This window comes from Hyperolius riggenbachi, chromosome 6, assembly GCF_040937935.1.
Source record: "Hyperolius riggenbachi isolate aHypRig1 chromosome 6, aHypRig1.pri, whole genome shotgun sequence".
Classification (NCBI taxonomy): Eukaryota; Metazoa; Chordata; class Amphibia; order Anura; family Hyperoliidae; genus Hyperolius; species Hyperolius riggenbachi.
The window spans coordinates 82378052-82400617 of record NC_090651.1 but is presented as its reverse complement, the minus strand read 5'-3'; the positions used below and the strand labels follow the sequence as shown (position 1 = coordinate 82400617).

The following is a 22566-nucleotide window of genomic DNA, read 5'->3' as shown; positions in this document are numbered from 1 at the left end:
CTGTATATTCCGGCGTATGAGACAACTGGGCATATAAGACGACCCCCAACTTTTCCAGTTAAAATATAGAGTTTGAGATATACTCGCCGTATAAGACTACCCCTCTTCCAACGCACACCAAATAAAAAACAACATTATACTGGTGCTATGTATGAACAGATACTGGTGCTGTCCTGTATGTGGTACCCAGTATATAGGCAATTGACTGGTTTGATTGGTCAACTCTCCCTAAGTGAATTGGTCAGCTCTCCCTGTCTACCTGCTTATCAGAGCGGTATGGAAGAATATATCGTGCTATGCCCATTAAACATGCCTCTTTCACCTTTCTGGCCTGTCCTTGTATCCTATTTACCTCCTTCTCTGCCTCCCAGATCTCACACATGTGCACCGGCGCCGCTCCACTACAGTACTCAGCAGCGAGATCTGAGAGTCGGTAACAGGATAAGTCGTATCACCCGGCGTCAATGTCACCCGGTGTATAAGACGACCTCTGACTTTTCAGAAGATTTTCAAGGATTAAAAAAGTAGTCTTATATGCCAGAATCTACAGTATTAATTGGTGAATTTGGCTGGTAAATACTGATTGTTGAGTCTAGTGTACCAATGGTCTTTCTTGTGCAATGTATTGTGGCAGATCAAAGCTTTTAGCCTACAGTCTAATCTCTGCTTCACAACACTGACATAAGGCGCTTGGGGGGAGAATCCCCAGAAGACGTCCCTGCACCATGGGCGCATCAGGTTTAGTATATCTAAATCCTATCAAAAAATATTTTTCCCATGGGCAGAGTGATCTACCATACACCCCCCCCCCCCCCCCCAAGAAAAAAATGAAATAAAATACTATTCACAAACGTAGCCCCAACCCCCACTTCCCAGCATAGATGGCCAGATGTGCCTCAGTGCCCCCAGTATTGGCTGCCCCAAGCCCAGCATATCAATCAATTCACTTTATTGTCATTGTGTAACACAACGAAATTACTTTTCATGACAACCACACGGTGCATATAGGGAACATAGTGATAGTAACAAGGAAGAGAAGAAATTATACAAGTATGCCAGGTATTACAGATGTTTAAACAATTTGTACACAGTGTTAATTATTTCAGAGAGGATTCAGAGTTCATCAAGTTTATGGCGGATGGGAAGAAGCTGTCTTTCAGTCTGTTTGTGTGTGTGCGGATTGATCTAAAACGTTTACCTGATGGAAGGAGCTCAAACAAGGCATTTCCAGGGTGAGTGTTGTCCTTGATAATGTTTTTGTCCCTTCTCACGCTGCGAGTATTATACAAAAGTTCCAGTGATGGTAGTTCAGTGTCAATAATGGCTTCTGCTGTTTTAACAACTCGCTGCAGGGCTTCTCTAGTAGACTTCGTGCAGCTGTTGTACCAGGCGGTCATGCAATTGGTCAGAACGCTTTCTATAGTGCATCTGTAGAAATTAACCAGCAGCTTCTGTGGGAGGTTAGTGCTCCTTAGTTTTCTCAGAAAGTAGAGGGGTTGTTGTACTTTGCCAGTTAGAGCTAAAGCATTGTCAGCCCAGGACAGGTTCTCTGCGATGGCGACTCCCAAAAATTTGAAGCTGGAAACTCTCTCCACAGCCTCTGCATTGATCATTAGCGGTAGGTGAGTGGTCTTTTTGGTGGTCCTAAAGTCCAGAATAATTTCTTAGGATTTTTTGGGACTGGAACAATGGTTGTAGATTTAAGGCATGATGGGACTACACCCAAGAACAGAGAGAGGTTGAATATTTGTGTAAAAACTTTTGCTAGTTGACCAGCACAGGCCTGGAGCACACGTCCTTGCACACCATCAGGACCTGCAGCTTTCCTGGTGTTGATATTTGTGAGTGCTTTCTGCACTTCATGTATGTGAAGGATTAAAGGCTGTGAGTCTGTAGTGGGCCCAAAGTTGACTGGAGGCCGATTGTTGTTTTTTTCAAATCTAGCAAAGAAGTTGTTAAGTTCCTCTGCTAGGCTGGGGATGTTATTGTCCAGTGTATATTGAGTGCTATTCTTCTTTTTGTAATCTGTGAATAGTTGAATGCTTTGCCACATCCTCTTTGGGTTTGAGTCATTTTCAAAGTTTTCCTCAATCCTTTGTTTGTATTTAAAGCCAATGGGTACCGATCAAAAAAAGGAAAAGTCAGATACTCACCTAAGGAGAGGGAAGGCTCGGTCCTAATGAGCCTTCCCTCTCCTCTCCCGGTGCCCTCGGTGCTGCGCTGGCTCCTCCGTTCGCGTCCGCCGCCGCAGGGACTTCGGAGGGCTTCGGGAGCACTCGGGCTTCCGAAGACGGGCCGTTCCATACTACGTACGCGCGAGCGCGTCATAGAGGGCACTCGCGCATGCGTAGTATGGAGCGGCCGCGTCATCGGGAGCCCGAGTGCTCCCGAAGGCTTCCGAAAGCTCCCAAAGGCATGCGGAAGTGACAGTATTTGACCGAACTGGTCGAATACTGCCACGGGGGAACCTGCGCGGGACCGGGCACCGGGAGAGGAGAGGGAAGGCTCATTAGGACCGAGCCTTCCCTCTCCTTAGGTGAGTATCTGACTTTTCCTTTTTTTGAATGGTAAACATTCACTTTAAGTTTTGCATTTTGTATGCCTTTTTTCAGACTTGCTCTGGCTGAAGAATATGCTTCTTTGACCTGTATTTTAAAAGCTTTGTTTCTATTAGGTTTCCCCCAATTTGTAGCCCCCAGCATATCACGCAACCTGTGACCCTTTTAGCTTCCCCAATCATAGTCAAGCGCATGTGCAGGATTCCTCTTTAGTTTTAACGTCCACAGTCTCATGTCTGTGACCCCTCCAGAGGTGCATATAATTAATTAGACATGCCACTAGAGGGCGTCAGAGATGAGACTATGGACAGCAGAGCTGAAGGAGGATCACGGTGGTGCTAATAGGTGATGCACATCCGCTCGCTCCACTTCAGCGGTTTTGTTACTCAACGTCTTGCGCAGTTCCTCGGCATGCACAATCGCAATCTACCAAGCAGTCCTTCACAATCGACTGGTAGATAGTGATGGATGCATTGGACACCCCTATCCTAAACAGTTGCTAGGATTCTCAGAGTACAGCTTTCAGCAATAACTCACAAAAAAAGAACTACAATGCATAAATAAATGATTTAAAATAAATAATAATTACTCATTGATGTGGTGGCTCTCTCTGTTGCCCCTTTTATTGTTTACAGAATGGAGTCAGGAGTGGGCTGTATGACCTCAAGTGTCCTATCACAGGAATATAACATCTATGGGTCTGAGAGTGTGCGATCACGAAGAAATTCCATTCTCAAAAATCAACCAAGTCTGTAGTGCCACCTGGTGGAGATAACTGGTATTCCAAATACAAGAGCTGAAATGTGCCGTTGAATAGTCAATAGGAGTTTAGAAAGGGTTTATCAAACAAAGTTCTACATGCAATGTTTCTACTATATCCACCAAGTAGAAGATCTTCTTAAGTTTTTAAATGTTTGTATGAGAGTAGCTCCTTAAGCAGGGAGTTTAGGGACAACACTTTTATAAGGATTTATCAAGTAAGGTTGTATATGCAATGTCATAGAGGATTAGGACAGCCAGGCATTGTTTAAAAGGAAAAATATATGACACCCTCCATATCCCTCTCAGTTCAGGTTCATTTTGAAGAGCTGGATACACACACAAACATATGTAACTTCACTGAACCTTTCCGAGTCAGCGGCTTTAAAGAGAACCAGATATGAAATAAAGAAAAGCTTTTATACATACCTGGGGCTTCCTCTAGCCCCATATGCACGGATCGGTCCCACACCGCCATCCACCGCTGCCCGCAACTACGAGAACCGGCTCCCGTCACTGACGTCATCGAAACCAGCTACGCAGGAGAAGTGCGCCCTCTACGTATCTCTCCAGCGGCTGCTGCAGAGATACACAAAGAGCGCACTTCTACGCTAGACTGGCTTCGTCTGACGGAAGAGCGGGGAGCCGGTTCTCGTATTTGCGGTGGTTGGCGGCGTGGGAGCGATCTGTGCATATGGGGCTGGAGGAAGCCCCAGGCAGGGCCGGTCTTTGCTATGAGCGACCTATGCGGTCGCTCAGGGCGCCATGCTCTCAAGTACGCATGCACCCTGTCGCCCCTTGCCGCCCTGCTGTCTCCCTGTGTCCTCTCCGTCTATATTTAGAGCCGGACTACAAGAAAACGGCCGCCGATGTCCACAAATGCAGACAAACGGCGACCATTTTTTTGAAGCCTACTCTAACTACAGATGGAGCGGAGGCGGGAAGAGAAGAGTGACGCCGGCGCTGGAGCTGGATGTCAGGTGAGTCAGTCTCTGCCCGGCCCGCTGCCACATAAAGGGGGGGGGGGGGGTTGCCTGGGGCAAACTACCTACACTGGTGGCAAACTACACTGGGAGCAAACTACCTACACTGGGGGCAAACTACCTACACTGGGGGCAAACTACCTACACTGGGGGCAGACTACCTACACTGGGGGCAGACTACCTACACTGGGGGCATACTACCTACACTGGGGGCATACTACCTACACTGGGGGCATACTACCTACACTGGGGGCATACTGGGGCAAACTACCTACACTGGGGGCATGCTACCTACACTGGGGGCATACTACCTACACTGGGGGCATACTGGGGACATACTACTTACACTGGGGGCATACTACCTACACTGGGGGCATACTGGGGCAAACTACCTACACTGGGGGCATGCTACCTACACTGGGGGCATACTGGGGCATACTACCTACACTGGGGGCATACTGGTGGCATACTACCTACACTGGGGGCATACTGGGGCAAACTACCTACACTGGGGGGCATACTACCTACACTGGGGGCATACTAACTACACTGGGGGCATACTGGGGCATACTACCTACACTGGGGGCATACTACCTACACTGGGGGCATACTGGGGCAAACTACCTACACTGGGGGCATGCTACCTACACTGGGGGCATACTACCTACACTGGGGGCATACTACCTACACTGCGGGCATACTACCTACACTGGGGGCATACTGGGGACATACTACTAACACTGGGGGCATACTACCTACACTGGGGGCATACTGGGGAAAACTACCTACACTGGGGGCATGCTACCTACACTGGGGGCATACTACCTACACTGGGGGCATACTGGGGCATACTACCTACACTGGGGGCATACTACCTACACTGGGGGCATACTGGGGCAAACTACCTACACTGGGGGCATACTACCTACACTGGGGGCAACCATGCTACTACACGGGGGAAACTGTACTAGCTACACTGAGGGCAGCTATGCTACCTATATGGGGCAACTGTACTACCTACACTGGGGGCAACTATGCTACCTATATGGGGACAACTATGCTACTTATGGGGGGGGGGGGGGCAACAAAATCCGGTTTCGCTCAGGGCGCTGTGAAACCTAAGGCCGGCCCTGGCCCCAGGTATGTATAAAAGCTTTTCTTTATTTCATCTCTGATTCTCTTTAAATGTTCCAGTTCCACGTAATCCTACTAATATTATAAATGGGAAAGTTCCGATGTTTGGATGTTTGCTACTCGATCACGCAACAATGGCTGAACGGATTTGAATGAAATTTGGCACACATGGTACATTAGTACATTACCTGGAGTAACATATAGGATACTGTTTATCCCCATAACCAAAAAGTGGGCGGAGACAAATACACAATTCACTTGTAAAATGTAATCTGCAGCCATTCTTACACTGTTAATGGCAGGGTTCTCAAACTTTGCACAGTTGCCCACTGGGTGACTGGGATTAATATTCACAAAAGTGGGTGAACTGGCTTGTTAGATTACGGTACATTTATTTAATCCTTGCCATAGATAATAACACAGCATAAAATGCTCAGCGTCCCAGTTTATTCCCACTAGTATCCAACATTTTATACAAGTATTTAAGTCAGCTTGTACCCAATACCCTATGCAAACTAACCCTTTGGCAGGCACACATGTAATTAAAGGGAAGGTTCAAGCAAAATAAAAAAATGAGTTTCACTTACCTGGGGCATCTACCAGCCCCATGCAGCCATCCCGTGCCCTCGGAGTCTCTCACTGCTGCTCCAGTCCCCCGCTGGCAGCTTGCCGACCTTGGAGGTCGGGGGGCCGCATTGCGTACATTTTTACGCATTCCCGCTAGTGCAGGAACATTAACACATACAATTTTACGCGTTACTGGTTCAATGCGTAAATTTTTAGTAACGCGTAAAAATGTATGTGTTAATGTTCCTGCACTAGCGGGAATGCATAAAAATGTACGCAATGCGGCCTCCCGTCCTCCGAGGTCAGCAAGCTGCCAGCGGGGGACTGGAGCAGCAGTGAGTGACTACGAGGGCACAGGATGGCTGCATGGGGCTGGTAGAAGCCCCAGGTAAGTGAAACTCATTTTTTTTATTTTGCTTGGACATTCCCTTTAAGGCGGCGGGAAATTTGGGTGCAGGGCAAAGCCAAAAAATGTCTCAACCTGCTCCTGAAACAGCCCCGGCAGTGTTAATTACTGTTCCGCTTCCAGGCCGTCGTGGGGTAAGACGTAATTTGTTAATTTGGTTGCAAGCTATTGCTGGTGGCTGATTTACGCAGTTTTATAGTAATTTGGCCTCCGTCACAGCCTACGGTGGCACATGGTACATCCAAATTTCCTGTCTCCCTCTGACAGAGCTCAGAAACTATACATCTTGGCTGGGCCTCCATATCTTGGACAGGACACGGTGTATTCATGCTGGTAGATAGGGGAAAGAATATACTTGAAACATTTGTTGCAACTGCATCACACTTACAACCTCAGATCAAAAGGAATGAATAACTTGACCACCCCCAGAGTTCAACTAAAAACCTTTGGAGCCAGAGCTTTCTGTCATACTACCCCTACCCTGTGGAATGCCTTGCCCCTACCCTGTGGAATGCCTTGCCAAACGTAATCAAGACAGCTCCAACCCTGGCCACATTTAAATCAAAACGGAAAAGCCATCTGTTTAGTCTGGCATTTATGATCACATAACTTTTCCCCTGTACACATCACTATGTACTGATCTGAGACAAGCTTATGCTTTGGGTTCTATGGGAGAAAAGAGCTTTACAAAGGTTTCGTTGTTGTTGGGTAGAATTTAAATCCTGACATAGTTATGAAGATGTAACACAGATAAGCAGATTAGGAGGACTAATTAGTGTCATAGTACACATTTATTTCCATACATGCCACAAGAACACAGTCCATTCAACAGCTACTAATCACTGACAAAATAGAGGAAAAGCTGGCAATTTACCTGTGTGAAGATGTGCAATGCGGCAAGCTCTGCGGAACCGGAAGCCATGAGGGCTCAGGTGGTAAATGAGGTCACTGTAGTATGGAAACGTCCGGATCCGTTGTTGCGTCAGACTGGCGAGGTCATATACCGCCTGGATGTATGAATTATCGCTGCGAAGGAAGACAAAATGACCAGATCAGATCTGGAGGAATTAAACAGAATCATGACAGCGCACACTGGCCAAGACATACAACTTCCAGTCTCTTCTTTCAGAAGGGATGATAGAAAATTATTGCAAAAGGATGGGTAAAATATAAAATTATTTTGCAGCGCTTTACCGTTTTTTGCAGAATCAAATCACTTCAGTGTGAAATAACCCATAGGAATACATTATACAAAATGCTAGTGACTGCAAAAATGCTATAAAGTGCTCTTGGTGTGAAATAACCCTACAGGGTCTATAAACAGAGCACCATTAGGCTGGGCGACTACTACAGAACGCTAATTGCAAACATTTTGTACAGTGATTTTAGAGGGATTTCCTGCAATTTTTTTAAGCTTTTTTTTTTTTTTAGTGCTTGTGTTTGCAGAGCGATTTGCAATTTCTGCTTGGGGTAGTGAAATTGATACAAAATCACTTTTGCACAGCGATGACAAAGAGATTTTTCAGCATTAGTATCTTTTGTATTGAAGTGCATTCGCTCCAAAAAAAGCTACAGGACCAGCGATTGCGTTTTCCTTAATTGTAATCTCTCCTGTGGTCTCACCGCCATTGAATTTCATTACCCGGCAGCGATTCCAAAACGCAGCTTAAATCACTCTAGTGGGCCACAGCCCTTAAACTTTATACGCGCACACAATGCACTGATTAGTAGGCATCGCATAAACTGTACATAACGTGTTAAATACTGTAACTAGCGTTCTACACTCAACATTAAGGCCCCACTCACACTGGGAATCGCAAAAATGCTAGCAAAATCACTAGCGTTTTGCAATGCAATTTTCCTGTGATTTTTTCACTGTACAGGAAAGCGATTTTGAAACGATTGCCTTTTGTGATTCTTTAACACTTAAATGCAATCGCTCCAAAAAATGCTGCATGCACCATGCTTGAGATTTCAGCAAATCATTAATCACCGGTGTTCGCTACAGTATGAACGCTACCATTGATTTGCATTGCCATAACGCTTTTTCAAGCGCTAGTGATTTACAGATGAGCTGAAATCACTAGTAAAGCACTCCAGTGTGAATGAGGCCTTACATTACTGGCTGACTTTGTTAGCATTGGTCAGCCAGTAACGTATGCTGTAGAAACAACGTATAAGTTGTATGTAAAATGTGAGTTATGTTATTTCCGTAAAGTATATAGTGTACTTTGGGTAGCTTCAGTTAAACTTTATGGGCGTTGTGTGCTTTGGTGTAGGTTAATCTAGCCCATAGTCCTCCTTCAGACACACATCCATCTCCACCAGATGTCAAAAGACTCTCTGCCTAATCCGCTATCACCTTTGTTACCTTACCTACTCTCCACCCCACTTCCCTTTAGATTCTAAGTTCTCAAGGGCAGAGTCCTTTTCCTAGCGTTTCTCATCTCTGTGAAACCACTTAATATATAGTCTTCTATGGTGCCCCTTTCCACCACCTCAATGCTAAATAGCAGAGTGGGCTGGTGTACAGCAAAGGGTAATCCTCAAGCTTATTGGGCCTTTATTACCTCACTAGACCTAAGGCCCGTTACAATAATGGGCGCTAGGCCTCTCCCCTCACAACCCCCCCACCCTTGTCACCGCTGCATTGTCCGCAGGTCAGTGCACGGCCGCGATGTGTACCCGCCCCCCTATCCTGCTGTCCTAACGTCCGCCCGGGTGCCGAGCATGTGCGGTAAGCCGAACGCACGGACACAGTGACAGAGGAGGATGCAGGGACACAGGGGGTTATTATAGAGGATAATCAGGTCGATTAACTAAACTGCACTGCTATAGCAGCGCAAGTTAAAAAACAACCTGGAAGCGGTATCCACGCTACGCGCGGTCATGCTGTGTAGCGTGCCTTCGTTAGTTATGCCACAACTATGTTAATTATGTACTACTATGTTAATTAACATAGTTGTGGCCGCGCTAGTGGAGTATCGCCATCGCGATACTTCACAGGGTACTTATCTGTTAGCCGGGCGCATCCGGCAGGTGGCGCTGTTGTAGCTAATTTCATTCATACTTACTTCACGTAGTAGTGTCAATGTAACCACCTCAGGTGGCGCTAATTGCATTTCTAGTTAACGTAACAATACTGTGTTAATGTAAACGAATAAATGGTGTTTGAAGTAAACTGTCAGTTAATGGAATTAAAATGAAGCCGGCGGCAATGTAACAGATGAAGCCGCCGGCTTTGTCTGTTGTTCTTCTCCCCCTTTGCTTGACAGGACAGCTTGTGGTAAATGATGTACATTACACTGTGTGGGGAAGTGCTTTACAACTGGTGACAGGACAGCTTGTGGTAAATGATGTACATTACACTGTGTGGGGGAGTGCTTCACAACTGGTGACAGGACAGCGTGTGGTGAATGATGTACATTACACTGTGTGGGGGAGTGCTTTACAACTGGTGACAGGACAGCGTGTGGTGAATGATGTACATTACACTGTGTGGGGGAGTGCTTTACAACTGGTAACAGGACAGCGTGTGGTGAATGATGTACATTACACTGTGTGGGGGAGTGCTTTACAACTGGTGACAGGACAGCGTGTGGTGAATCAGCGTGTGGCGTGTGGTGAATGATTTACATTACAGTGTGTGGGGAGTGTTGTACAACTGGTTTGCCGGGTTTTCCTGCCTATTTCCTACACGTGTCACTTTTCTTCCCTTCTCTCCTATAGAACACTGCCAGCCGGGGGGGGGATACGAGTGTCCCCCCACAGTCGTTCATCGCAAGCAAACAACCAGGATTCCCTGCCGCGACGAACAACTCTGAGGGGACATGCATGTTCCCGCCGGCAGCCAGCATTGTAAAGGAGAGAGAGGGCAAATGGGGAGAAGAAAAACAGACGAAGCCGGCGGCTTCATCGTTTACATTGCCGCCAGCTTCATTTTAATTCCAATAACTGACAGTTTACTTCAAACACCATTTATTCATTTACATTAACACAGTATTGTTACGTAACTAGAAATTCAATTAGCGCATCCTGCAATGGTTACATTGACACTACTACGTGAAGTAAGTATGAATGAAATTAGCTACAACAGCGCCACCTGCCGGATGCGCCCGGCTAACGGATAAGTACCCTTCACAGCACCTGGAAGTTAAAGGAGTGCATGTTACTATGTAAACAGCATGTGTAACTAAGGAAAGCACGCTATGCAGCACGACCGCATGTACCGTGCATACGGGTCCCAGGTTGTTTTTTACCAATCAACCTGAATAAGCCTCGATATGGAAGCTCTTACATCTTATGCTATCCTAAACAAGCAAAAAAAAAAAAAAAAAAAAAAGTTGTCCTTAAAGGGACTCCGAGCAGTGCAGAAACTATGGAAAGATGCATACCATTTTGAAGCTCTCGTTCTCCTCTTTCCAATGATATACCAACAGGCGCCCTACGCCTTTTATTTTTCGTTATTTTCAACGTGATTTTGATCGTGAAAATAGCCAAATAAAAGGCGTAGAGTTGCGGTTTATGTGTCGTTGGAAAGAGGAGAAAGAGAGCTTCAAAATGGTATGCATCGTTCCATAGTTACTTGTATTACACAGGACGACTTTTCCCTAGTGTCAGCAGCTCCATTCAGCTGCCGACTTTGGGGAAAAGTCGTCCTGTGTAATACAAGTAACTATGGAAACATGCATACCATTTTGAAGCTCTCTTTCTCCTCTTTCCAACGACACATAAACTGCCGCCCTACGCCTTTTAGTTTTCGTTATTTTCGTGATCGAAATCTCGCTTGCCGCGATTTTGATCACGAAAATAACGAAAACTAAAAGGCGTAGGGCGGCTGTTAGTATATCGTTGGAAAGAGGAGAAAGAGAGCTTCAAAATGGTATGCATCTTTCCATAGTTTCTGCACTGCTCGGAGTCCCTTTAATGTAGAACATGTTGTGACTATTCTGCAGCACATGAGTTAGTAAATTAAGACCTAATCAAGTTATTGCAGAACAGCTGATAAACCTAGCAAAATGCAGACAGTGACTGGCTAACGTAGCAAATTCATAAAAATGGCAGCAGGTGGGAAAACTCACCTGTCGGTCTGGCATTTGCTGTCACAGCTGAAGGCACATTTCATGATGCTGTCCAGGGTCATCAGACTGACATGCTGGAAAAGCTCCACAGATTTGTCTTCACTGCACAGAGAATCCCACTTTTCCTGATAAAGATTGACACAGGATTAGAATGAAAATATAAAAATATGAGACTAATTGAAAATGATGTATCCGGTACAATCTACCTTCCTGATGTAAGCCACAACTGCAGCACATTCACATCGCTACGGCGAGAGCTGTGGGATCCACCCATAAGTCCTGTGAGATTCCCCGATAGATCCATGCAATGGGCACCCCTGCTGTAAGTTGGTGATACAATTTAATGTCTGATGCAAACAATTGCATGATACAATTTAAATTGTATCATGTATGGATCTAGTCTCGATTGCAGCATGTATTACAATGTGTATTGACACAAGTATACATGTACCCATGCTTATACCGGCTATGAAGTCTGGTCGCCTTTGCATACTTTTTTGCACATATCATGGTTTATATCCCCTAGAAGACACAGTGTGGTGTTATTGTGGGTCGGTTTGCCTTGGCATCCCTTTTTGGCATCTGTATAGTGACAGAGAGTGAAGATGAGACAATCTGCCACCCTCCAATAGAGAGCTTTGCTGGCCTAATGGGCGTGGCTGGGGACCACTCTCTTCCCTCCAATAGAGAGCTTTGCTGGCTTAATGGGCGTGGCTGGGGACCACTCTCTTCCCTCCAATAGAGAGCTTTGCTGGCCTAATGGGTGTGGCTGATATGCTTAGTCACGCCCAACATCTCTGCCCCCACATACTTTCCACCGAAGGTTTCATGAATAAAAAACCATAGAAAACTCATACTAACTTATACAAACTAACAAAAACTGACAGGAAAAGACTGCATCTAAATTGTACACCTTTTATGCGTGAGCCCAGAATTACCCAGGTCAGCTGTTTAGATTAGGGGGTTTCTCTCCTCCTACTTCCTGTCTTCATGACTGTTCCAAACTTTAATTCTACACACTTTATAAAGAAGAAAAATTCCACTTTTTAAGAAAAATGCAATCCATTTAGTTCAGCTCTTTACATTGTAAGGATAAGCAGCATTATTTCAGCTTGCTCACTTTGCTGTTTTGAGCATATAAAACACAGGTACTCCATTATGCTAACAGTCTCTGGCAGATGACAGTGTCAATATTTTCCATCAGTCAATAGATTATACCAGGGGCTGAAAAAGTGTAGCAATGCCTCCTGACCGCTGCAGCAAACTACCCATCCAGCAAGGTGAGAGAACATTGTACTTACTGCAGACATGGTTGTAATAAAATGCAATTTGAGTTCAATGTCAGTTTTAAAAATTCTGAGCTGCAGATTGAAATGAAAATATCATTTTTATTAAAATCATAGTAGAGAGACTTGTGTGACATCAATATAGGTGTATGATACCATTGGGCCAAAAGTGGAATTTCCCTTCAATTTACAACACTGCCTAACATGGGGGTTTATTCACTAAGATCAACCACTACCTGAATGATGACAAGAAAAAAGTATGGAGAAGGTGTGGAACAGCTCATTATCCAAAGCATACCACATAATCTGTAAAACATGGTGGTGGCTTGGGAGTGCATGGCTGCCAGTGACACTGTGACACTAATGTTTATGGATGATGTAACACAGGACAAATGCTGCCGAATGAATTCTGAGGTGTTCTGAGACATACTGTCTGCTCAAATCCAGCTAGTCAACTTGATTGGGCGGTATTTCTTGATACGGATGGACAATGACCCAAAACATACAGCCAAAGCAACTCAGGAGTTTATTAAATCAAAGAAGTGGAAAATTCTTGAATGGACAAGTCAGTCACCCCTTCTTAGCCCAAATGAGCATGCATTTCACTTGTTGAAGACCACATTTCGGACAGAAAGCCCCACAAACAGCAACTGAGAGTAGCTGCAGTAAAGGCCTGGAAACGCATTAAAAAGGGTTTACAATCAAGTCTTAGAAATTAAAATTTCATTTACAGTTATGCAATTTGTCCTATTATTTTGAGCCCCTGAAACTAAGGGAATGTGTAAAAAATGTTTTACTTGCCTCCCATTTCTATTCAATCGTTTTGTTCACCCCACTGAATTAAAGCTGAAAGTCTGCACTTCACCTGCATCTGAGTCGTTTCATTTAAAATTCATTGTGGTAATACACAAAACCAAAATTTGAAAAAAAGTTGTCTCTGTCCACATATTTAAGGACCGAACTGTATAAAAAAGTCAAAATGGGAAGTGTTTAGTTGCAGATTCTAGGTAGGGGAGACAGAGGTGGACATTGTAGATCTCTGAAATGTCCGTAAAGCAGTTTCTGCATCTTGCAACAATTTTTATGGTTACATAAATAACACAGAGGTACAGACTAACCAGCAAGCTCATGGTGAACCAGAACTCAGTGGAGTATGTAAGGGGGCTACAATGGTCCAAAAAGCCGCCTTACTAAATGCTATGGAAAACAGCAGCTTGCTTTCTTAAAATAGAAAGTATTTGCGATAATTCAGGTTGGAGTGAGCTTGAGATGTCTCCCAGAGCAACACTGCTGAAAAAGTCTGTATGCATGTTGGATTATTTTGGCTCTGTACAATTAACAAGATGACACATCACTGCATTCCAGCGGATCTGGAGGTGTGTTTAGCTTCTAAGGACAACAATGGTTCATTTGCATATATTCAGCAGTGATGCCCTGGGAGACATCTCGAGCTCACTCCAACCTAAATTATCGCAAATACTTTCAGTTTTAAGAAAGCAAACTTTTGTTTTCCATAGCATTTTAGTAAGAGGGCCTGAGCCCACTAACGCAGTTGTGAGCAGTTGTACGCAGTCGTGTCCGCTTTTCAGCATGGGTAACATTGATATGTTGCTGAAAAGCGGACAGAACTGCGCACAACTGCGTTAGTGGGCTCAGGCCCTGAGTACAGACATGCAGTCCAGTGCACAGGAATCTCTGCTTACCAGCATGACGTTGGTGGAGTCAGATATGAGCTTGACGTATGGTTTCAGGACATCATAGTGGAAGCCAGGAGTAAGGAGCCTGCGGTGCTGGAACCAGGTGCTTCCCGACAAAATCAGCAATCCTTTCCCTGTATAAACAACACCCACAGTATATATAGCATCTGATTACCTAGAAAGGAATATTTAGCGCTAGTTTCCACTATAAATGTATTACCAGCATCTGCTGATTGCCTGGGATCAGAAAAACACTATGACTGTGTAATCCTATGGGGGCTGATCGCACTGAAGCAGGAAATTTGGGTGCCCACTAGTGGCAGAAATTTGGGCCTCACATAGGCGCCTTTATTAAGAACGGCAATAATGAGAAATTTAGCAGCCACAATGCATAATACAGCTAAATATAGTGGGGTGGAGTTACGGTTAGCGGGCGGGAGGTTAAGGTTACCCATGGGGGGGGTGACTGTTAAGGTTAGCCGTGAGGGGCTGGTTAAGATAAGGTGTGGTGGGTAGGGGGTGGTTAAGGTTAGTCGAGGGGTGGTGGTAAAGGTTAGGTATTAATAGGGGGTGGTTAAGGTTAGCCATATAGGGAGGGGGGGAGGTTTTAAGGTTAGGTGTCCGGGGGACGGTTCTGTGTGAGAATAGGGTTAGGTTTTGCTGCAGTAAAATATCAGTACATTTTACTGATATTTTACTAAAAAAATATCACTGTAAAAATAGTAGAATATCGGTATAAGGCCCGGTTCACACTCGCGTTAGAGTGGCAAACGGATCCATAAGAACGGATCTAGTCACCGGTTGATCGCATCCGTTCCCCCACCCCCAAAGTGTATTTTTCTATTTAGAACGGTCCGTTTCTTCACTAGTTTGAAGAAACGTTCCGTTTTCTCATTGCCCCCAATGGAGCTCCAAAGCTTCCGTTTCCGCTCCGCTGGGCTCAGTGGTCCGGAAAATTTGGTGCTGCAGGAAACTTGCGTTTCGTTCAGCAGATTGTGCAGAACGGATCCGTTTGAGCGGACGGATGTGAACAGGTTAACACTGGATCCATTCGCATCTGATAGGATTCGTTCCATTCCCATTCTGGGAACTGAAGGTTTCAACGCAAGTGTGAACTAGACAAGACAAGACAAGACAAATAACATTTATATCGCGCTTTTCTCCTGGCAGACTCAAAGCGCCAGAGCTGCAGCCACAAGGACGCGCTCTATAGGCAGTAGCAGTGTTAGGGAGACTTGCCTAAGACCTCCTACTGAAAAGGTGCTGGCTTACTGAACAGGCAGAGCCGAGATTCGAACCCTGGTCTCCCGTGTCAGAGGCAGAGCCCTTAACCATTACACCATGCAGCCACTGCTGGGCCTAATACTCCCAAATTTCACATTCTACTTAATGCACGCAATAACACTAGAGTAATTCGACTGAGCATACAGTAGTTTTGGTGTTATTACTCCAAAATATAGCTATTGCTCCAAGTGCAGGTACACAAGATTACTTACAAAACACCAGAAATTGTTTTTTAAAAAAATGATAGCTAGAATGTATATTTATCTTCCCCTTAAAGGACCTCTGTCGTGAAAATATTAAAATGTAAAATACATGTTAACATATACAAATAAGAAGTATGTTTCTTCCGGAGTTAAAGGGAACCAGACAGGAATTGTTTGTTAAAATAGAGAAAGGCTTTTATACATACCTGGGGCTTCTTCCAGCCCCATAAGCCTGGATCGCTCCCACGCCGCCATCCTCCGCTTCCTGGAACCGCTGGTACCGGTCACTTCCGGCGGACACAGCCAATTGTCCGCATCACAGGGGCTCCCTCCATACCCGTACGCATGCGGTTGCTCAGTATGCAGCCTCATGTGTACGTACATGGAGGGAGCTCCGTGTGATGCGGAGAATCGGCTGCGTCCGCCGGCCGACTGGCGGCAATGACGGGACCCGGTACCGGTGGATCCAGGTAGCAGAGGACGGTGGCGTGGGAGCGATCCGTGCGTATGGGGCTGGAGGAAGCCCCAGGTATGTATAAAACCTTTTCTTGATCCTCTCTGGTTCCCTTTAAATGAGCCATAAATTACTTTTCTGCTCTGTTGCTATCACTTACAGTAAGTAGTAGAAATCTGACATTACTGACAGATAGATTTGGACTAGCCCATCTTCTAGGGGGTTCTTAGGGTTTTCTTTATTTTTAAAAGCACTTAGTAAATGGCATTTGCTCCGTCCAACTGCCAAAAAAGTCTGCGGTGAGCAGGAAAGCTGGCCAGCATCTATGTATAAATCTTTTTCAGGGAATGTCTTCATAAAGAATAAAGGCCATGCTGAGAATCCCCCATGCAGAGCTGGACTAACCCAAAACCTGTCAGTAACGTCAGATTTCTACTACCTACTGTAAGTGACAGCAACATAGGAGAAAAGTCATTTATGGCTCATTCAATCTACTTTTTATTTGTATGTGCTTTAAATTTAAAGATTTTCATGACAGTTCCTCTTTAAGTATTACAGAACAGCAATTTTACTGTTACTAGTGCAGGTGGAGCACCGGTATTAACCCTTAGCACCACACATTGCTATGGTAACTTGCATAACCATAACGACATGCGCATTAACCGGGTATGGTGCATGGCGATAAGGGTTAATGACCAGTGCTCCCCCTGCTCTAGTAACAGTAAAATCGATGTGGGCTCCCTGTGCCCGGCAACTGTACCTGAGTTTATTGCATCAGGCATTTTGCAAACACTAATCTGTATTAGCAAATTAATCTCTATGCTCCACTTTGCAGTTCGGTTGTGCTTTCAAGGTCAGATAGCACACAGGATGGGTGTCTTAGGGCTGGTGCCCACCATGAGCGCTTTTGCTGATCACAAAGCACTGCAACAGTTGAACACTATGAGTGGTGGCTCCACTGCAACTTTGCAATTTCTAGGGCATCGCAAATGCGATGCATGCAGTATTTTCGGAGCAATCATGTTGAAGGAATGCAGGGGCAAATTGCTCTGGGAAGCTTACCGAAAATTACAGTGTTAAATATCAATAGTAACTTATATTCTATGTGGGCATATATTAAATACTATACTGTTTAGCATTTTGCTTCTATTGACTGACTACTGTCAACAATGTAGACTCTTGAATAAGCACAAATAACTCCTGACAGCCACCAGGGGGGCAGTCTCTCACACACACACACACATTTTTTTTAAGAATTGCTGTTATGATAGAATTTTTATGATTTTGTTCCTATGAAACCAAGTACTTCGATGACACGTTACCAGAGAAACTGTATCAAATAAGTCTAAAGTACATGTGTATATTACTGATAGGAACTTGATGCTGGTTTATCAAGGCAGATAGAAAGATAACAGAAGAAAAGGTGGGAAGGCTTTTCACAGCAACCAATGAGAATCAGCAGCTGAAACAGGATAGGCTGCTCTGATCCACTACTTCACTTTTTCTCCAGTATGCTTTGAACTTTGTCTTGATAAGTCACTATGGTACTATTGTGTTTACTATTTGCCTATTTACTTTGATAAGTAATAGACCTAAAGCAGGAAACTACTGTTTTTTGAACTGCTGTCCAATTTTTTTGTGGATGCGGTTTTGGGATCTAATGGAAACAGACCCATAGGAAAGCACTGCTGTGTGAATCCATGTGCTAAAAAAAAAACCCCACAGATGCACAACTAGTGGAAATGGGCCCTGAATGTTAATAATCCAGAACATCCTGCCGTTTTATACACATCATTTGATTGAAAACCGCATTTAATTTGGGATCTCGGTTAGGCCGGTTTCAGACTGAGGATTGGATAAAAATATACATTCGGGAGCCTTCAGGGATTACTACGTTAGTACACGCCGGTAATTCCAGTATGTCAGCCGGCCGAGCAGGAAGTGACACTGACTTCCTGTGGCCGAAGCGAACACGTGTGGAAGCGTATTGCTAAGAATACGCTTTCACGCATGCGTAAAACTTGCAGCGGGTTTTCACACACACACACATTGAGTTACATGATTTCCGGCCAGCCGCACGGCACATTGCCGCAGAACTGCACAGTAATGTAGGTTTTCCCTAGCGTCTGGGTGTGGCAAAAACGTCACTTCCGTCTCATCACGCCATACCGCATCGGTGTGAAAGTCCTCATACTTTCATTGGACTGCGGTGGGGTTCCCATCGCACCATCCCAGTGTGAAAGGGCCCTAAGGGTTGAGCTGCTGGTGAAAGCAGATAGAGAGTGTGCATTTTGACTGCACTGCATGTGGTCAGTTCACACTCACTGGGTGTAATTTTGAGGATCAATGGTTGCTGATCAGATTGGAATTGAATTGGGGACATACTTTCATAGAAAATAGTTCTGTCTGGGAAGAGCTGAGCCTAGCTAAGTATTTGGCCTTTCTCAAGTTCTTTCCCTTGGAGGTAACAGTGTCACGCTGGTGAGCGATGGATTTGATTGGCCAATCAGTCTGTGTTGTTTATTTGAATAATAATGGCAGAGATGGTAGCTGTGCGATTTTATGCCAGTTCCCTGTCGCTTGTCATTTTAGAGAGGCATTTTGTGTGTGTGATGTTTATCACTGAATTTAGAACAGTACATTTTCCAGGTGTTCAAAATGATACAGCTGATGTCTTGATTCAGGCTGAATAGTTTCCCTGAGTTGGCACCAAAGTGGCATTTTTCCCAGTTCAAACCTCAAGTCATCTTTACAATGCTGTCTGTGCCATCTGGCAGGATGGGTAAGGCATTTTGTTGCATTATATACTCGGGAGGCTTATCCCAGGATATGAATGCAATGGTCGTAGATGGAGCCAATGATTTGTCATATAGCCTCAGATGAGGGGAGAGGAGATTTAATGATCTCTACTTGGTGAACTAACGAGTGTGGGGAAGGAGCCCGAGCTTCATATGTGAATAGAGACTTGTCTGCCTTGGCATTTTTCTGTAAGCGGAGGGTTTTTTGGGACAGTTTTTACCAGGGCTGTGGAGTCGGAGTTGGAGTCGGAGTTGAGGCGTCAGAGTCGGAGCAATTTGGGGTACCAGGAGTCGTGATTTCATAAACTGAGGAGTCGGATGAATTTGTACAAAATCCACAGCCCTGGTTAGTATTAGACTAAGGAGTCGGAGTCGAGGAGTCGGAGCTATTTTGGGTACCCGGAGTCGGAGTTGGAGTCAGTGGTTTGATAAACTGAGGAGTTGGAAGATTTTTGTACCGACTCCACAGCCCCGGTTTTTACAGAGGTATTTTTAGTTTGCCAGGAGGTGAAGGGTTTCAGAAGCATTCCCAAGAGTTGGTCAGGAAAAAGTCTAAAATGTTTGAGTTGCTCTGGGATAAGTGTGGGAGCTGGAAGGTTTGTGTCAACTACTATTCTCTTTAGCTTTTATATAACTTTCGGAATAAGAAAGTTGCTTGTCCATTTACCACTTTGCTGGGGGGGGTTCGGGGGAAAATTAATTGGATTTACCCGGGGGCTTCTAACGGTCCCCCGCAGACATCCTGTGCTTGCGCAGCCACTTACCAATGCTCCGGCCCCGCCTCCGGTTCACTTCTGGAATTTCCGACTTTAAAGTCTGAAAACCACTGCGCCTGCATTGCCATGTCCTCGTCCCTACCGACGTCACCAGGATCGTACTGCGCAGGCACAGACCATACTGGGCCTGAGCAGTACACTCCTGGTGACGTCAGTGGGAGCGAGGACGCCGCAATGCAGACGCAGTGGTTTTCAGACTTTAAAGTCTGAAATTCCAGAAGTGAACTGGAGACTGGAGGCGGGGCCGGAGCATTGGTAAGTGGCTGCGTGGGCACAGGATGTCTGCGGTGGACCATTAGAAGCCCCGGGTAAGTTCAACTCATTTTCCCCCGAACCCCCTACAGTATCCCTTTAAGGGTGGGTAACCAATGCAATCAGATTCTCTTTAAAAAAAATTCATAGTATAAACATTAACAGCTTTCAAACAGAGGCAAGAGAACTGAATATCTGAAGGTTGGCGTGTAAAATGTGTAAGGGCTTGTTTACACTACAAGAGCTTTTTAAGCACTAGTGATTTTGAAAAGCTTTTGCTAATGCAATGCTATGGGGGATTTTTACAAAATCACATTGCTCCAGTGAGAACACACACATAGGATAACATTAGCAAGAGCTTTTAAAATCTCAAAGCGCTTAGAAAAGCTCTTGTAGTGTGAACAAGCCCTAAGAAAGTATAATACGTATGGTTAAAAACTGGTTGAGAAAACATGCAACATGGCTCGGGTATCCTAGTATTGATTAAACTAAAGGAGCAATACAACCCTGTATTGTCCAACCTTTATGTTCTGCTAAAGATATTATCCAAAGACGTCATTGGCTTTTTCCTCTGGAGAGGCAAGCGGGCCACTTCCCTCTCTTTTTAACCAGTTTTTAATCATTTACGCCTCCAACCTTCAGGTGTACGGTAATGTTTAGCAAAGGGGTAGGAACTGTAACTGTTTTCAAGTTAGGCATTTTGTAAAATCATTATGGCAGTTTTTAAATGTTTAAAAAGAGACTCTACATAAAAAAAAACATCCCCTGGGGGGTACTCACATTGAGAGGGGGAAGCCCTAATGGTCCCAATGAGGCTTCCCCCTCCACTGTAGCTGCAGGCAGTTCAGCGCTGGCTCCCCCCAAAGTCTCCCGCAATCCTGGCTCGATAAGCCTGACAAGGCTTGATTTATTTACCCTTCGTGGCTCCGGCGGAGGCTCTGTTGGAGCTCTCAGCACGGAGATAGGCGGAAATAGCCGTTCTCTGTCGGGTCCGCTCTACTACAAAGACGCAGGAGACTTTCGCCTTCGCAATAGATTGGACCAACAGCAATTGGCTAGTTCCGCCTATTTCCGAGCGGAGAGCCGATACTGCCCCTGGAAGGTAAATATTTACATCCCCGCTGTTCGGAGGGGCACAGCAAAACCGCTGTAGGACACAGGAGAAGCCTCGTTAGGATCCGGAGGCTTCTCCCACCCAAGGTGAGTACCCCCCAGAGGAACATTTTTATGTTACAGGTTTTCTTTAATAAAGCTGTCGCCTATTTATTCCAAAACCATTATGTAGTTAGTGTGGTTATTTTTAAGGGCATTCCTTAGTTGGCTCTGCTTAAGTCATGAAACCAGAGCTAGCATATCTTCAGCTGACCCTTTCCTCCAACAACCATTCTTTCTACAGACATTCAATAAACACCGCAATAATCACCGCAAACAGGATTCTATAACATGAAAGCAGAGATAGAAGATACGCACCAATCCAAGGGACTAGGAAGCCATACCCAGTGGATGCTTTCGGATCTGGAAAACAGTTTAAAATTGTATTATTTCAACTGTCTTACAGGAAACAATGTAACTTAAAGGATACCCGAGGTGAAGTGACATGATGAGATAGACATGGGTATGTACAGTGCCGAGCACACACATAACTATGCTGTGTTCCTTTTTTTCTTTCTCTGTCTGAAAGAGGTAACCTCCTGAGCGTTACGCCGCTCAGGAGGGTTTGCAGCCGAGAGTCCCCCAGTATAATTTTTAGAGATCCCATGGCTGTAATAGCTTCAGCTAGCACTAGGCTAGCTAGCAGTGGTGGCCGGCATCCACCCAATTACTTTTGATCCCCCCGATCGCCCGCCAAATACATTGCCCAGCCTGGGTCCAGCGATAGGCGCAGCCTCCCCGGACAGCTCCGCTCTTCTCTATGGGGAGGAACGAACATGACGTCATGCGCAGACCCGATCCTCCCCATAGAGAGGACTGGAGATGTGCAGGGAGGCTGCGCGATTGCTGGTACCAGGGGGGGGGGTTAATGTATTTAGTGGGCGATCGGGGGGATCAAAAGTAATCGGGGGATGCCAGCCACCACTGCTAGCTAGCCTAGTGCTAGCTGAAGCTATTACAGCCATGGGATCTCTAAAAATTATACTGGGGGACTCCTGGGGACAGACACAGTGTCGGGCATAACGCTAAGGAGGTTACACATCAGGTATGTAAGTGGCAGGACGGGGTCAGACTACAGTGCGACCCTCACTGATAAGAAATTCCAACTATAAAACACTTTCCTAGCAGAAAACGGCTTCTGAGAGCAGGAAAGAGATAAAAATGGTCAATAGTTCA

The 22566-nt window shown here is 45.3% G+C and overlaps 1 protein-coding gene across 1 annotated transcript in view; it reads right to left on the bottom strand.

Annotated features, from left to right (window-relative positions):
* LOC137522477 (cytochrome P450 4A4-like) overlaps window positions 1–22566 on the bottom strand; it is a 50394-nt gene that overhangs the window by 18241 nt on the left and 9587 nt on the right. The window contains exons 3-6 of the mRNA XM_068242543.1: window positions 21709–21753; window positions 14478–14605; window positions 11489–11613; window positions 7282–7433 (exon numbers count right to left, since the gene is read on the bottom strand). Coding sequence (XP_068098644.1) covers window positions 7282–7433; window positions 11489–11613; window positions 14478–14605; window positions 21709–21753 — 450 coding nt within the window. The remainder of the gene's footprint in view (window positions 1–7281; window positions 7434–11488; window positions 11614–14477; window positions 14606–21708; window positions 21754–22566) is intronic.